The 17,109-nt window shown below is 50.6% G+C and overlaps 1 protein-coding gene across 3 annotated transcripts in view; it reads right to left on the bottom strand.

Annotated features, from left to right (window-relative positions):
* The window catches only part of LRRK1 (leucine rich repeat kinase 1), a 134,951-nt gene that overhangs the window by 73,488 nt on the left and 44,354 nt on the right, over positions 1–17,109 (bottom strand). For all 3 annotated transcript variants that reach the window (XM_084817359.1, XM_084817358.1, XM_084817357.1), the window contains exons 6-10: positions 16,931–17,079; positions 11,344–11,570; positions 10,718–10,845; positions 10,083–10,246; positions 4,726–4,863 (exon numbers count right to left, since the gene is read on the bottom strand). In XM_084817359.1, the coding sequence (XP_084673485.1) occupies positions 4,726–4,863; positions 10,083–10,246; positions 10,718–10,845; positions 11,344–11,570; positions 16,931–17,079 (806 nt within the window). The remainder of the gene's footprint in view (positions 1–4,725; positions 4,864–10,082; positions 10,247–10,717; positions 10,846–11,343; positions 11,571–16,930; positions 17,080–17,109) is intronic.

The following is a 17,109-nucleotide window of genomic DNA, read 5'->3' on the forward strand; positions in this document are numbered from 1 at the left end:
GAGGTAGTGAGCAGACGGCTCTTGCCAGAGGTCTCAGCTGTTCGCTCGTAGAGGTTGTGAAGGTTTAAGGCCTACAGAGGCAAAGGGAAAAAAGGTCAGGCTTAGAGGCCTGGAGTTTTCTGTTGGGAGGAGGTAACCCTGAGAGGCGTAGTTTCATTTCTCTGGTGAAGTTCCTGTTTCAGTTCCACAATTACGTTTCATTTCTTCAGGGCTGAAACAGTACTTTTGGTTTTGAGGGAGGAGGGTATATAAAGAGAGGGAGAGAGCCAGTAAGAGAGAGACAGCCAGAGCCTGAAGTGAGAGCAGAGTCTGAGGAGTGAGCAGGAAGAAGCAGCCTAGAGGAGTATAAAGACAGCTAGGGTAAAGGAACTTGCGATTTGCAACCTTTATTTTCTTTTAATGCCTTTTGTATCACTCATCTCTATTGTGTAAATAACTTTAGTGGTGATTTGCTTGTTTTAATTTACTAGTAAACTCTTGTGGTTAAAACCTGTGCCTAGAGTGCCAGTCACCCCACGTCTACAGCCTAAACTCCATGTTACTGGGAAGGGGGAGTTTAAAAGAAGGAAAGTGGGACTCTTAAGGAAGCAAGAGATCCTTAAGGAGTTGCTCAGGGGGTCCAAGTCACAAATGGAACCTTACAGAGGGCTTCTGAAATTAGGCCAAAGGCCACATGCTCCCTTAGGGGCGCAAGTTGTCCACCTCTGAATTTATACACTGGCATCAATGGATGTGGTGCTTTACAGAACATCCTAAGAAAAGAAGAAGGAAAAGACAGATTTCCTGTCCCAACAAAGAGAGGGGAAGGGGGAAAGAGAAAAAGATGAGAAGGGGTTAACAGCAGCCAATGCTGTTATACCTAGTTAAGCTTCATTTTGGTTATGCATGAAGACTGCGGGGTGGACTGTGCTAAACACAGTGTAATGGGATTGGTGTGTCACATTGAGACCTAGAAGACCTGTATTCAAACTCTAGTTCAGCAGTAGGTTTACTCAAGCTCAAAACATGAATTTCTGGGGAAATTCCACTTGGCTCCTCAGAGTCCATTTGTCAACATTTGGATGCTTTGCTCTTTGTGGCATCATCTCATCCAATCTGTAAGGTCATATAGAACCTGGACTTTCTCCTGCATATGTGCTGCACTCACATTTGCCCTGCATCATGGATTCTGTGATCTACGGCAGGCTACCAACTCCATGATATCTGCAGACCAAGGGTACGGAACTTCATGCCCTCCAGATGTTTTGAACTATAACTCCCAGAAGCCCCAGCCAGAATGATCAATGGTCAGGAATTCTGGGAGATGTGGTTAAAAACATTGGGAGGGTACCATTTTGTCTTACACAGCTCGGGACCACAATATCTGACAGAGCGCCTCTCCCAACCTGAATCTACCCAGACACTATGATCAACATCTGGGACCTTCCTCTGAGTGCCTCCTCCAAGGGAGGCTCGGAAGGTGGCAACGAGGGAGAGGACCTTTTCAGTGGTGGCCCCGCAATTATGGAATGATCTCCCCACTGAGGCCTGCAGGGCGCCAACACTGTCATCTTTTCGGCGCCAAGTTAAGACTATCCTCTACCCCCAGGCATTTAATGGCCTATGGTGGGCCATTTATGCCAGCTGTCTGAACAAGTGTGGTATTTTACTGAAATTGTTTTTAGCTGTTTAAATTGTTTTAAAATTGTGTATATTTAAATGTTTTATGCTGCACTTTATCTTGTGAATTGTTGTGAACTGCCCAGAGAGCTGGGAAGTGGTATAGAAATGAATAATAATAATAATAATAATAATAAAAATACCCTGCTGTAGACATGTGAAGGAGAATCTCTTCAGGGCAGAACTGGTAGAGCACAGGTTTTGCATGCAGACGGTCCCAGGTTCGAACCTTGGCATCTCCAGGAAGGGCTGCAGAAAACACCTGTCTAGAGAAATCCTAGACAGCTGCTGCCAGTCCATGTAGCCCAGCCTTCCCTGAACTGGTGCCCTCCATGTATTTTGGATGACAACTCCCGGAATTCCTTACCATTGGCCATGGTGGCTGAGGATGACGGGAGCTGAAGTCCCACCAGGCAATCAGTTGGAGAAGGCTAATGTATACAATACTGAGCTAGACAGACCAATGGTCCTGATTCGGTACAAGGCAGCTTCCTATACTAAGGACACTGAAGCCCCACCTGGGGAGAAAACTGTCAAAGACGCTGCAAGTTTGCTAGGACCCTGGTTTCTAAATTATTGTGGATTTCATTACACTGCATTGGTACAAATAGCATCAAGATAGAGGAAAAGATGTCACAGGAGCACCACCTAGTGTTCAAATTGCTGAACCAACACATGCCTTCCTAGACAAGTTTGCATTCCTTCAACGAAACAAAGCAATGTTATGAGAGCTGACACAGCACAGGCTATTAGAGAAGGATTTCGGACATATAAGCCTGATATCACAGAATAGTCATAGAATAGTAGGGTTGGAAGGGGCCTACAAGGCCATCGCGTCCAACCCCCCCATCGCGTCCAACCCCCATATAGGGATGCATGAGAATTTAGTTTCTGATTAAGACCAGAATGTGCCCCGTTTGCATCCCGAATGCGAACAAGAGTGCATTTTGCAGCACAGCTCACACATTCCTGAGCCTGCGATGCCCGTTCGCAAATTGTATACTTTAGAAAAACGTGCACTTCAAAAAATGCACATTTTGAAAAATGCGCATTTTCATGCTTAAGTCAATGGTGGGAAAGGAAGCAATTAGGTGCACACTTTAAAAAAAAAGTGACCCAAATGTGTACTTTGCCTATTTGAACAGAGGCGGGCGGGGGGAGCTCACAATGAAGAATGGGACCAAAGCGGACCGAGGTTTGAGGTGGAACTCTGGAAACCTCAATGAGCTCGCACCATTTCTCCCATCCCTAGCCTGAACCCTATACTTTCTCACACTCAAGAATCCAGGGCCAATTTACATAGCCAACTGCAGTCCCCACATGTTTATCTCATGAGTGCCCTGAATCCCAAAGGGGACATATGGTGACAACTGGAAACACAGGCATACACTGGTATATGCGATTGTGGCAATCGGGGTGGACACGTTACACCATCATCCAGGGATGGGAGAACCAGGGATGCTCAAGCCTGTTGAAATCCTCCAAACTTTACTTCAAAGCTCAGTTCGCCCCACTCCGATTCTTGTTTCGAACGGGAAGAGTCACACATTTTTCAAAAGTCACACAATTTTCAAGTCAGTCACACATTTTTCAAGTGGCAGATTTTGTAAACGCAAACACAAGTTCATGAATTTGCAAACATTTTCTGAGAACACGTGCTCCCGTTCACATTTGGGGTTGTGAACGGGGCATTTTCGAGTGATTTGTGAACTGAAGTTCTCATACATCCTTAGCATCATCGTAGACAACTTTGCATTTTCCTATTCCGGGGTGGATTACTCCTTCCAAATTAATCGTTAATTTTGTACTTGATGAGTGGTGGGGAAGACAGCGTTGTCTGAAATGGATTCAAGACCACAAGGAGACTCTGCAGGTATTTACATATTCATTTGTTATATTTCTATCCCATTCTCCCTCCAAGGAGTTCAGCTTGCTGTACATGGTTTTCCCCTCCACATTTTACCCTCACAACAACCCTATGAGGGAGGTTGGATTGAGAGACACTATGTCCCAAAGTCACCCAGTATGTCCAAGTAAGGATTTGATCATGGGTCTTCCCAGTTCTAGCCTAATTCTAACCCAGCCTTTCCCTGTCTGGGTTGTCTAGATGTGTCCAACATCACTGTCAGGAAATGGATCATCCTTCCCCTTCGCAATCAACACCACAAAGAGACAAAGCTTCAGACCAATACAACTTTATTTTGCTAGAGACTAGCCTCTCTACAAATGCCGATTCAAGGATGCTCTCAGACTGCCTCAGGCCCTAAACAACTAATCTGCGATCTCTAATCAGAGAAGACAAACTGGAGGGTAGTGAAGTTGCCGACAGTTTGCCTATGAACCTCATGGACAAACTTACTTCACACTGATGCTCCTCCCTTAGGGTGGCTCCCTCCTATGTTGGCTTCCAAGAGTGGCTATCCTGATGGAGTATGTAAGCCCTGCCCCTAACTTTTCCCACTTTGCTTTGCGACGCGCCCTAGTGTCTCTCAAGTCCTGCCCCCATTCCTCTTCGGAAACTTGGGTTCTCACAGTGGAGGGAGGGGGCAGCGACTCAGCCTGGGCCATCTGTTTGTCAAGGCCTTTGGAGGAACCTCTCCTAGCACCTTGGGGCTCTAGAGAACATCCCTCCCCCAGCTTCTGATCTAGTTGTTCCAACTCTGATTCAGAATTGGAGCTGTCAGACATCTCAAGGGGCCTGGACTCATCCCTGACAATCACCTCCAATCAACCACAGATAGTATGACTGGGGATGATGGGAGCTGTAATTCAACACATCTAGAGGGTGCCAGATCAGGGAAAGCTGCTCTAACTACTACACCACACTGGCTGTCTCAAGCTGATACATTGGTATCGTGGTTTTAGCATGTTAGATTTTTGCAGCAAGTCCAAAATGTGGATGGCCACAGGATCCCATCAAGTGGTGCACCCCTTCGGTGGGATAGAAATGCAACAAAATAAATAAGTAAAAATGTGTTCCAGGAGTGGGGGAGTGATTATCTCAATCTACTCACTGAAATAAAGAAAATGACCAAAATGGTGATGACATGAGTTCTCCCCACTTACCTCAAGCTGGAAGAGACACTGGGGAACTTCTTTCAGGGAATTTTCAGAAAAATCTACTTCCTTGAGATGACTTTTCCAAAAAACAGCCAAAGTATCAGGTAGGGATGCCAATGTATTTCTAGCTGCCTTGCAACTTTTCTAGAAATGTGCAGAAAAAGAATGTTCATATTCAGAAAGAATTCTCCAACTGTTCTCAGGGGTGTGTATGCACGTATTTTATTTTTAAAAAAGCAGGTTCCTAGCTCTTATGAATACCAGGACAGGCTTAGAACATAAGAAGAGCCCTGCTGGATCAGACCAAGGGTCTATCTAGTCCAGTATTCTGTTCACATAGTGGCCAACCAGCTGCCCATGGGAAACCCGTAAGCAGAACATGAGTGCAACAGCACCCCTCCCTGTCGTGTTCCCCTGCAGCTGGTGTACATAGGCTTAATGCCTCTGGTCCTGGAGGGAGCATATAGCCATCAGGACTAATAGCCATCGATAGCTTTCTCCTCCATGAATTTGTCTAAACCCCTTTTAAAGTCATCCAAATTGGTGGCCATCATGATATTTTGTGGTAGCATATTCCATAGTTTAACTATGCACTGTGTGAAGAAGTCCTCCCTTTTCTCTGTTCAGAATCTCCTACCAATCAGCTTCATAGGATGACCCTATTGGGTTCTAGTATTATAGGAGAGGGAGAAAAATATCTCCCTTTCCACTTTCTCCACATACATAATTTTGTACATACCTATCAAGTCTCTCCTTACTCATCTTTTTTCTAAGCTAAACAGTCCCAGATGTTGTAACCTTTCCTCATAAAGCCCTATGAAGAGAAACTGAAAGAAGTGGGCATGTTTAGCCTTGAGAAGAGAAGACTGAGGGGAGATAGGATAGCCCTCTTCAAGTACTTGAAAGGTTGTCACAGAGAGGAAGGCCAGGATCTTTTCTCGATCATCCCAGAGTGCAGGACATTGAATAATGGGCTGAAGTTACAGGAAGCCAGATTCCGGCTGAACATCAGGAGAAACTTCCTGACTGTTAGAGCAATCCGACAATGGAACCAATTCCTTAAGCAGGGAGTGGGCTCTCCCACACTGGAGGCATTCAAGACGAGGCTGGACAGCCATCTGTCAGGGATGCTCTGACTTGGATTCCTGCACTGAGCAGGGGGTTGGACTCGATGGCCTTGTAGGCCCCTTCCAACCCTACTATTCTATGATTCTATGATAGGGGAGTTACTCCAGCCCCTTGAACATTTTTGCAGTTTTTCTAACACTACGGTGTCTTTTTTTAAGATGCGGTGACCAGAACTATACACAGTATTCCAACTGTGGTCACACCATAGATGTGAAAGGCTTGAAAGAGAATAGCCTGTTTCTAGTGAAATCTTATGAGCATGATTTCCAGTAGTGAGGGCTGCGAATGCAATGCACCGTGTTGTTTAAAAATACATAAAACAATCCAGGGTGATTTACAGTAACATACACACACACACACGCACAGCATAAAGTACAATAAAAATGACAATAAACACACATAATGAATGGTGATTTGGCCAGCTGCCAAGTGACACTGGGGGCATGTCACCAGGGGGCATGGCCCCACCCTTCACATCAATTACAGGGGAACCTAGATGAGAGCGAGCAAGAGGCTGAAGGTCAGTCAAGCAGAGGCAACGAAACCAAGGCCTCCAACAACAAGAGAAGAATAGTAGTAGTGGGAGACTCCTTGCTGCGTGGGATCGAAACCCAAGTATGTCGCAAAGACCCATGGTCTCACCAGGTATGCTGTCTCCCAGGAGGACGGATTAGAGACGTGACTGAAGGGTTGCCTACACTCTTAAAGCCCACAGACAGGTATTCCTTTCTTCTCATCCATGTGGGAACAAATGATACCGCCATGCGGAGCTACAAAGAAATCATGTCAGACTTTGAAGCTTTGGGAAGGAAACTCAAGAACTTTGGGGCCCAGATGGTTACCCTTCCAGTAGTTAGAAGAGGGACAGAAAGGGAAAGAAAAATACTCCGGGTGAATCACTGGCTACGAAGGTGGTGCCGATGAGAGAGATTTGGATTCTGGGACCATGGGCTATACTTCCTGGAAGATGGACTGTTGGCAAGGGATGGGTTGCACCTCACAAGGGCTGAGAAGAATGTGTTTGGCCATAGCATGAAGAACTTCATCAGGAGAGCTTTAAACTGAATCCTATGGGGGAAGGAGATGTAAAGTTGGGGGTAACAATGGATGAAGGTTCATGCACCACAACGGAGAGAACAGTTCTAATGGAAGACAATAATAGTCTTCAAAAACATGTAGGAAGAAAGCCAGACTATAAAGCAAAAGGTCTTTGATGTCTATATACTAATGCCCAGAGTATGGGACTTCAATTTCCCTGATATTTGTTGGGAAACAAATTCTGCAAAACATGGCCCCTCCAAGAGATTCCTGACTTGTGTTGCAGATAATTTCCTCCTACAGAAAGTGGAGGAAGGAACTAAAGGATCGACTATCCTTGACATGATCCTAAGCAACAGAGATGACTTAGTGGATAAAGTAGCAGTTATGGGAACCCTGGGGGAAAGCGACCATGTTGTACTTGAGTTCTTGGTTCTAAAAGACGCAAAAGCCGAGTGTAGCCAAACGCGTAACCTGGATTTTAGGAAAGCTGATTTTAATAAACTCAGAACAATGATAAGTAAGGACCCATGGCAAGCGACTCTAATGAGAAATGGAGTCCAAGATGGGTGTGAGCTTTTAAAAAAGGAAATTCTAAAGGCACAATTACAAACAATTCCAACAAGAAAAAAAGGTGGAAGACAACAGAAGAAGCCAATGTGGCTTCACAACAAGCTTAGAGATGACCTGAAAACAAAAAAAACGACACATACAGGAAGTGAAAGAAAGGCCAAGCTACAAAGGAAGAGTACAGGCAGGTAGCACAGAATTGCATGGATGGCGTCAGGAAGGCTAAAGCTGAGAATGAGCTGAGGTTAGCAAGGGATGCTAAAAGCAACAAAAAAGCTTTCTTCAGATATGTGAATAGTAAAAGACAGAGGAAAGAAATGCTGGTTCAGCTTTAAATAAGGATGGCAAAATGATAACAGATGACAAGGCAGAGGTGCTCAATTCCTACTTTGGCTCAGTCTTCTCCCAAAAGAGGGTCTATGACCCCCCTGGCAAAGGCAAAGTACAGGCTGAAGGGGCAGGATTGCAGCTTGAGATCGATAGGTATATGGTCAAGGAACATTGATAGGCATATGGTCAAGGACATTACTTTGAATGAGTTCAAATATCCAGGGCCAGATGAACTGTATCCTAGAGTAATAAAGCAACTGGCAGAAGAACTCTCAGAACCGCTGTCTATTCTCTTTGAGAAATCGTGGAGGACAGGTGAAGTGACAGATGACTGGAGAAGGGCTAATGTTGTCCCTATCTTCAAAAAGGGCAAAAAGGAGGAACCTGGGAACTACAGACCAGTCAGTCTGACATCAATCCCTGGGGGAAAATTCTGGAGCAGATTATAAAGCAATCCATCTGTAAGCATCTTGAAAACAATGCACTAATTACTCGAAGTCAACATGGATTTGTCAAGAACAATTCCTGCAGACTAATCTGATCTCATTGTTTGATCAGGTAGCCTCCCTTGTGGACTGTGGGAATGCTGTGGACATAATATATCCTGACTTCAGCAATTTTTTTGACAAAGTGCCCCATGATATCCTGATGAGCAAACTAGGTCAAAGTGGGCTCGATGAAACAACGATCAGATGGATCCACAGTTGGCTACAGGATCGGACTCAATGGGATCTTCTCAAACTGGGGAGAGGTAATGAGCGGGGTACTGCAGGGCTCAGTCCTGGGCCCAGTAGTCTTCAACATTTTTATTAATGACTTGGAAGAGGAGGTGCAGGGAATGCTGATGAGAAAACAACAGGATGACATTTAACAGGGATAAATGCCAAGTTCTGCACCCAGGAAAAAGAAACCAAATGCACAGTTACAAGATGGGGGATACCTGGCTCAAAAAGACTACAAGCGAGAAGGATCTTGGAATTGTTGTCCATCACAAGCTGAATATGAGCCAGCAATGTGATGTGGCTGCAAAAAAGGCAAATGCTATTTGGGGCTGCATTAATAGAAGTATACCTTCCAAATCCCGGAAAGTACTAGTCCCCCTCTACTCAGCACTGGTTAGGCCTCATCTGGAGTACTGTGTCCAGTTCTGGGCACCACCTTTAAGAAGGTTGCAGACAAGCTGGAGAGGGTTCAGAGGAGGGCAACGAAGATGATCAGGGGACTGGAAACAAACCCCTATGAAGACAGACTGAAAGAACTGGGCATGTTTAGCCTTGAGAAGAGAAGACTGAGGGGAGATAGGATAGCGCTCTTCAAGTACTTGAAAGGCTGTCACAGAGAGGAAGGCCAGGATCTCTTCTCCATCATCCAAGAATGCAGGACACGGAATAATGGGCTCAAGTTACAGGAACCCAGATTCCAGCTGAACATCAGGAAAAAATTCCTGACTGTTAGAGCCATACGACAATGGAACAAATTACTGAGGGAGGTGGTGGGCTCTCCCACACTGGAGGCATTCAAGACGAGGCTGGACAGCCATCTGTCAGGGATGCTGTGACTTAGATTCCTGCATTGAGCAGGGGGTTGGACTCGATGGCCTTGTAGGCTCCTTCCAACCCTACTATTCTATGATTCTATGATTTGATCTGTGGAAAGCGGGGGGGGGGGGGGTGTCATCCAGGCCTCCACCCAAAAGAAGCTCCCCAGTCATGATCTAGCCCAACCCCGTGACAATGCATGAAATCCACTGTTACAGCATCCCTGATAGATGGGCATCCAACCTCTGCTTAAAAACATCTGGGAAATGAGAGCACACCCCTTTCTGAGGTAGACTGTTCCACCGTTAAACAGCTTGCACCATCAGAAAGCTCTTCCTAGCTCCAAGTCAATGCGCTTAGGACTGAGGTTCCTATCAAAACCAGGCCAAGAACTAGATACTTGAACTGGAAGCTTGAAGCAGAGCTAAAGCCCAATGTGCAAAAGGCAAAGGATACTGCTCCATTAATCAGGCCTGGCCAATCCTGAAGCTTCTTACTGCTTGCCAGTTGCACAGGCTGACATTGCAAACGTCTATTCTCTTGGTGTCACTGAGGCCTCAGTGTCCACTGTTCTAGGCAGTCCAGTAACATAAGTCCAATGAGGGTCCCAGTTCAAGCCCTAGAATCTCTCAACTATGCCAAGGAATTCATACAACAACTTATAAAGTTTCTACTTATATGGGTCTATGACTGCATTTGATTTGATTTTTATCACATGTTTATGTTTATGTTGCTACTAGGGCAGCAGTTCAGACATACCAAGGGACAGGCCCATGGCTGAGGAAACACTTTCAGATTATTCCTGGAGACATTCAGAAAGCTCAGTGACTTCAAACAGTGGAGAAAATGAGTGGGCAGTTCTGATAACTTGTTGTCTGAGACATCCAGCTCCTGCAGTTTCCTTAATCCAATCCAGTTAGTGACTAAAAAAAAAAAAGGAACATCAAATCTTTGTGAGAGGCTGCTAACTTAAGCCTGTTTGAAGCTCTGGGTCACATCTCTTGTCGGGAGATGCAACGATTTATTTATTATTAACATTTATATCCTGTCTTATTGGCTAAAAAACCAAACAAAAATAACCATCAAGGCGGTGAACAACAATTGAAAAGGTAAAACTTTAATGCCATAAAAAGAACATTAAAAACCATAAAACATTAAAACAATTACATAATTTACAGGGCTACATTGAAAAAATGCGCCTTCACACCCTTTTTCCAAACCCAGGGAATGAGGGCTAATTGTGGTTCTTGAGGGAGCACATTCCACAGTTTGGGAGCGACACAGGAGAAAGCCCTTCCACCCTTATGAAAAAGGAAACGGCTGCAAGGTTTACTACCCCTCCTCCTCCCACCAGAGGAGAATCAACTGGAAATTCCAAGCCAAGGTGCACCTACCATTCTCCTCATCAAATAGCCTTTCCAGATAATTTTTGGCAGCAACAAGCCTTTGGAGTCTGGAGAGGTGCAAGAATCCAGAAGGAAGGCTGAAGAACCTGTTGTTGGATATGTCAATCTCAAGTAATCTGTGGATTAAAAAGAAAAGAAAAATATAAATAGATGAAAAATACAACAACAGAATAGTCTGCTGCTACCACCCTCTATGGGGCCTAGACATAAGTCATCCCTGAAATATCCATTTTCCTCTTTAAAGTCTCTAGGGAAGAAGACTGTTCAACTCAACCGCTTACTGTGAGTCACAGGGGAAATCTGAGGTCGATAATAAGCAGTGTCTCTGCCAGAGTCTCCGTTGCTGTTAAAACCAGGCAGGAACAGGCCATTTGCCAGTGGCTGCATTCGGACAATCACATATCTGCTTAATAGACTAAGATGTTAACAAGCCTTTTGGGCTGTTCATACATGCAGCCCCTTTGCTCCCATCTTCGCACAAGCAAGCAAACTAACTAGGAAGTCTTTCATTTATGTTTTGTCAATCTTCTGGCCTTTCAGCCCTTGCTCGATTCAAAACATGGCCCCTGCAAAAAATTAGTTCCAGGCTACAATTCTAGGATGCAGGCACGTACTTTGTGCAGATAATTCCATCTGAAGAATGTACATCCGGCAGTATGTTTAACCGGTTCTCGCTGAGGTTTAGTTTCTGGAGGTTTATCAGACCCCAAGGGATAATGGATGGAAGGGTTGTCAAGCAATTGGTGGAGAGGTCGAGCTCAGTGATCTGGTGGGAAATATCTATCAGCCAATCGAGGTCCAGCCAAGGAAGTCTGAGGTTTGCCCAGTTCACAGAAAGAACCTGGAGATGAAAGAAAGGAAAAGATCTTATGGGAATCATCAACAATTCTGATTAAAAAGCAAGAGGCACTGAATCTCTGGGATGAACCCAGGTGTTGCTAAGTACAGGCTGACTCTTAAAGATTCTGGTCCAGGGCGGAAGCAAGCAGAGATGGCCCAAGACATTTTGCTGTCTTAGGCAAAGAGCAAGATGGCACTTCCTCCAGTTCCATGTACAAAAGCTGACTTTACTAGCAGTTGAATCTTTCTTATTTATTATTTATTATTGCATTTATATCCCGCCTTTTTTCCTCTTGCAAGGAACTCAAGGCGGCTTACATTATCCTCCTCCTCTCCATTTTATCCTCACAACAACAACCCTGTGAGGTAGGTTGGGCTGAGAGTGTGTGACTGGCCCAAAGTCACCCAGTGAGCTTCCACAGCTGAGTGGGGACTAGAACCCGGATCTCCCAACTCCCAGTCCAACACTCTTGCCACTACACCACACTGGCTCTCATCTTTCTTCGACACTAGCTGTGAGACAGCTTCCTCCACTGCACCTGAAGGCAGCAGGCCATCTTAGGGGGGACAGGGCACACTGTGTGGCACACAGCTCTCTTCTCCAACATCTGCTGCCTGAGGTGACTGCTTCACTCTGCCTAATGGAAGGGCCGGCCCTGGAAGCAAGCATGGCATTCTGCTAGTGTCAATGACATTGCGTTAGCAGAAACCAATGCTTGAGCAAGGGCAAATTAGCACTTGCTAGCAGAACAGGGCTCTCTCCAGCCAAAAGTCCAACACTTTAACAACTGCACCACACTTGCTTGACTGTGGGACAGACCTGACTTTTGGGAGGTTGAGAAGGTGAGGCAAAGGCAATCTGTATATAACAGCAGGCAGCCTAGTCAGGCCCACGCCAAGGGTAGGCATGATGGGGCCTAGTCAGGGCCGCGCCAAGGGTAGGCATGATGGGGCCTAGTCAGGGCCGCGCCAAGGGTAGGCATGATGGGGCCTAGTCAGGGCCGCGCCAAGGGTAGGTATGATGGGGCCTAGTCAGGGCCGTGCCAAGGGTAGGCATGATGGGGCCTAGTCAGGGCCACACCAAGGGTAGGCATGATGGGGCCTAGTCAGGGCCACAGTGTGGCCACACCAAGGGTAGGCATGATGGGGCCTAGTCAGGGCCGCGCCAAGGGTAGGCACGATGGGGCCTAGTCAGGGCCGCGCCAAGGGTAGGCACGATGGGGCCTAGTGAGGGCCGCGCCAAGGGTAGGCACGATGGGGCCTAGTGAGGGCTGCGCCAAGGGTAGGCACGATGGGGCCTAGTGAGGGCCGCGCCAAGGGTAGGCACGATGGGGCCTAGTGAGGGCCGCGCCAAGGGTAGGCACGATGGGGCCTAGTGAGGGCCGCGCCAAGGGTAGGCACGATGGGGCCTAGTGAGGGCCGCGCCAAGGGTAGGCACGATGGGGCCTAGTGAGGGCCGTGCCAAGGGTAGGCACGATGCGGCCTAGTCAGGGCCACAGTGTGGCCACACCAAGGGTAGGCACGATGGGGCCTAGTGAGGGCCGCGCCAAGGGTAGGCACGATGGGGCCTAGTCAGGGCCACGCCAAGGGTAGGCACGATGGGGCCTAGTGAGGGCCGTGCCAAGGGTAGGCACGATGGGGCCTAGTGAGGGCCGTGCCAAGGGTAGGCACGATGGGGCCTAGTCAGGGCCGCGCCAAGGGTAGGCAGGATGGGGCCTAGTCAGGGCCGCGCCAAGGGGAGGCAGGATGGGGCCTAGTCAGGGCCGCGCCAAGGGTAGGCATGATGGGGCCTAGTCAGGGCCGCGCCAAGGGTAGGCACGATGGGGCCTAGTGAGGGCCGCGCCAAGGGTAGGCACGATGGGGCCTAGTGAGGGCCGCGCCAAGGGTAGGCACGATGGGGCCTAGTGAGGGCCGCGCCAAGGGTAGGCACGATGGGGCCTAGTGAGGGCCGCGCCAAGGGTAGGCACCATGGGGCCTAGTGAGGGCCGCGCCAAGGGTAGGCACCATGGGGCCTAGTCAGGGCCGCGCCAAGGGTAGGCACCATGGGGCCTAGTCAGGGCCGCGCCAAGGGTAGGCAGGATGGGGCCTAGTCAGGGCCGCGCCAAGGGTAGGCAGGATGGGGCCTAGTCAGGGCCGCGCCAAGGGTAGGCACCATGGGGCCTAGTCAGGGCCGCGCCAAGGGTAGGCAGGATGGGGCCTAGTCAGGGCCGCGCCAAGGGTAGGCACGATGGGGCCTAGTCAGGGCCGCGCCAAGGGTAGGCAGGATGGGGCCTAGTCAGGGCCGCGCCAAGGGTAGGCAGGATGGGGCCTAGTCAGGGCCGTGCCAAGGGTAGGCAGGATGGGGCCTAGTCAGGGCCGCGCCAAGGGTAGGCAGGATGGGGCCTAGTCAGGGCCGCGCCAAGGGTAGGCAAGATGAGGCCTAGTCAGGGCCGCGCCAAGGGTAGGCACGATGGGGCCTAGTCAGGGCCGTGCCAAGGGTAGGCATGATGAGGCCTAGTCAGGGCCGCGCCAAGGGTAGGTATGATGGGGCCTAGTCAGGGCCACGCCAAGGGTAGGCATGATGGGGCCTAGTCAGGGCCGCGCCAAGGGTAGGCACGAAGGGGCCTAGTCAGGGCCGCGCCAAGGGTAGGCACGAAGGGGCCTAGTCAGGGCCGCGCCAAGGGTAGGCACGATGGGGCCTAGTGAGGGCCGCGCCAAGGGTAGGCACGATGGGGCCTAGTGAGGGCCGCGCCAAGGGTAGGCACGATGGGGCCTAGTGAGGGCCGCGCCAAGGGTAGGCACCATGGGGCCTAGTCAGGGCCGCGCCAAGGGTAGGCACCATGGGGCCTAGTCAGGGCCGCGCCAAGGGTAGGCACGATGGGGCCTAGTCAGGGCCGCGCCAAGGGTAGGCAGGATGGGGCCTAGTCAGGGCCGCGCCAAGGGTAGGCAGGATGGGGCCTAGTCAGGGCCGCGCCAAGGGTAGGCAGGATGGGGCCTAGTCAGGGCCGCGCCAAGGGTAGGCAGGATGGGGCCTAGTCAGGGCTGCGCCAAGGGTAGGCACGATGGGGCCTACTGAGGGCCGTGCCAAGGGTAGGCATGATGAGGCCTAGTCAGGGCCGTGCCAAGGGTAGGCACGATGGGGCCTAGTCAGGGCTGCGCCAAGGGTAGGCACGATGGGGCCTACTGAGGGCCGTGCCAAGGGTAGGCATGATGAGGCCTAGTCAGGGCCGTGCCAAGGGTAGGCATGATGGGGCCTAGTCAGGGCCGCGCCAAGGGTAGGCAGGATGGGGCCTAGTCAGGGCCGTGCCAAGGGTAGGCAGGATGGGGCCTAGTCAGGGCCGCGCCAAGGGTAGGCACGATGGGGCCTAGTGAGGGCCGCGCCAAGGTTAGGCACGATGGGGCCTAGTGAGGGCCGTGCCAAGGGTAGGCACGATGGGGCCTAGTGAGGGCCGCGCCAAGGGTAGGCACGATGGGGCCTAGTCAGGGCCGCGCCAAGGGTAGGCACGATGGGGCCTAGTCAGGGCCGCGCCAAGGGTAGGCAGGATGGGGCCTAGTGAGGGCCGCGCCAAGGGTAGGCAGGATGGGGCCTAGTCAGGGCCGCGCCAAGGGTAGGCAGGATGGGGCCTAGTGAGGGCCGCGCCAAGGGTAGGCAGGATGGGGCCTAGTCAGGGCCGCGCCAAGGGTAGGCAGGATGGGGCCTAGTCAGGGCCGCGCCAAGGGTAGGCACGATGGGGCCTAGTCAGGGCCGCGCCAAGGGTAGGCAGGATGGGGCCTAGTCAGGGCCGTGCCAAGGGTAGGCAGGATGGGGCCTAGTCAGGGCCGCGCCAAGGGTAGGCAAGATGAGGCCTAGTCAGGGCCGCGCCAAGGGTAGGCACGATGGGGCCTAGTCAGGGCTGCGCCAAGGGTAGGCACGATGGGGCCTACTGAGGGCCGTGCCAAGGGTAGGCATGATGAGGCCTAGTCAGGGCCGTGCCAAGGGTAGGCATGATGGGGCCTAGTCAGGGCCGCGCCAAGGGTAGGCAGGATGGGGCCTAGTCAGGGCCGTGCCAAGGGTAGGCAGGATGGGGCCTAGTCAGGGCCGCGCCAAGGGTAGGCACGATGAGGCCTAGTCAGGGCCGCGCCAAGAGTAGGCACGATGGGGCCTAGTCAGGGCTGCGCCAAGGGGAGGCAGGATGGGGCCTAGTCAGGGCCGCGCCAAGGGTAGGTATGATGGGGCCTAGTCAGGGCCGCGCCAAGGGTAGGCACGATGAGGCCTAGTCAGGGCCGCGCCAAGGGTAGGCACGATGGGGCCTAGTCAGGGCTGCGCCAAGGGGAGGCAGGATGGGGCCTACTGAGGGCCGCGCCAAGGGTAGGCACGATGGGGCCTAGTCAGGGCCGCGCCAAGGGTAGGCACGATGGGGCCTAGTCAGGGCCGCGCCAAGGGTAGGCACGATGGGGCCTAGTCAGGGCCGCGCCAAGGGTAGGCACGATGGGGCCTAGTCAGGGCCGCGCCAAGGGTAGGCACGATGGGGCCTAGTCAGGGCCGCGCCAAGGGTAGGCACGATGGGGCCTACTGAGGGCCGCGCCAAGGGTAGGCATGATGGGGCCTAGTCAGGGCCACACCAAGGGTAGGCATAATGGGGCACCTGCTGAGGGCCCACACTCCAGCAGGGGCCTGCTGACAAGAGACCCCTGGACTTGCTCCTCCTCTTCATTATTGTGGCCTGCCTGTTCCACTGCCTCTCAGTCTGGCCCAGACAATGGTGGCGGTGAGAAGGAGGAGCAGACGATGCCACTGCCTGCTTGCTCACTACCTCTCTGCCTGTCAAGCAGGCAAGTGGTAGGAATGATGAGAAAGAGGAGGAGGAGCAGTTAATGACAACAGTTGTGAGATGGTAGACTCACTGAGGGAGGGGGCAGGCTGATAATGTTTTCTTTTCTCCAAGAACTAGGGTCACAGTACTCCTAGTTGCTCAGACCAGCCAGCAAGCCTCACCTGGAAGACTTTATAGAGGTCAGGGAATATCATCTGACCCATTCCGGCCTATCAGAATGAAGAAGCTTCCCTGGCTGGCATGGCTGACCATGGCACTTAGCCCCTCACACAGCACTAAAGAAACCACACACGGCCAAATCGATTTTGCATCTACCCACAACGGGCGCGTAAAAAAGAAAGTATTGAGGATAATTGAACCTCATCAATTGTGTTATGCGTCATTTCCCTAAACCAGGGATGGGCAACTTGTGGCCCTCCAGATGTTTGGACTACAATTCCCATCAGCCCTTAGCCAGCGTAACAGTGGTGAGGGGTCATGGGAGTTGTAGGCCAAGACATCTGGAGGGCCTCAAGTTGCTCCCCATGTCCTAAATGCCTTCTCCTCCAGTACGCAAGCAGCTACTCACTGTTTTGGCTGGAGAACTCCTGGGTAACGTAGCTGTTTCTACAAAATATTTGCGAAGGAGGTGTTTGCTCGCACTAGGGCAGTCCATCAGAATGTAGGAACAGAAGAAGGATCCATTCTCAAGCAAGAAGGCAGCTACATTCTCATGCCCTAGCAAAGAAGGAAAAAGACCAGCAAAGG

The sequence above is a fragment of the Heloderma suspectum genome, chromosome 11 (genome assembly GCF_057233095.1).
Source record: "Heloderma suspectum isolate Gila_16-S chromosome 11, 16-S_ref, whole genome shotgun sequence".
In the NCBI taxonomy this organism is placed as follows: Eukaryota; Metazoa; Chordata; class Lepidosauria; order Squamata; family Helodermatidae; genus Heloderma; species Heloderma suspectum.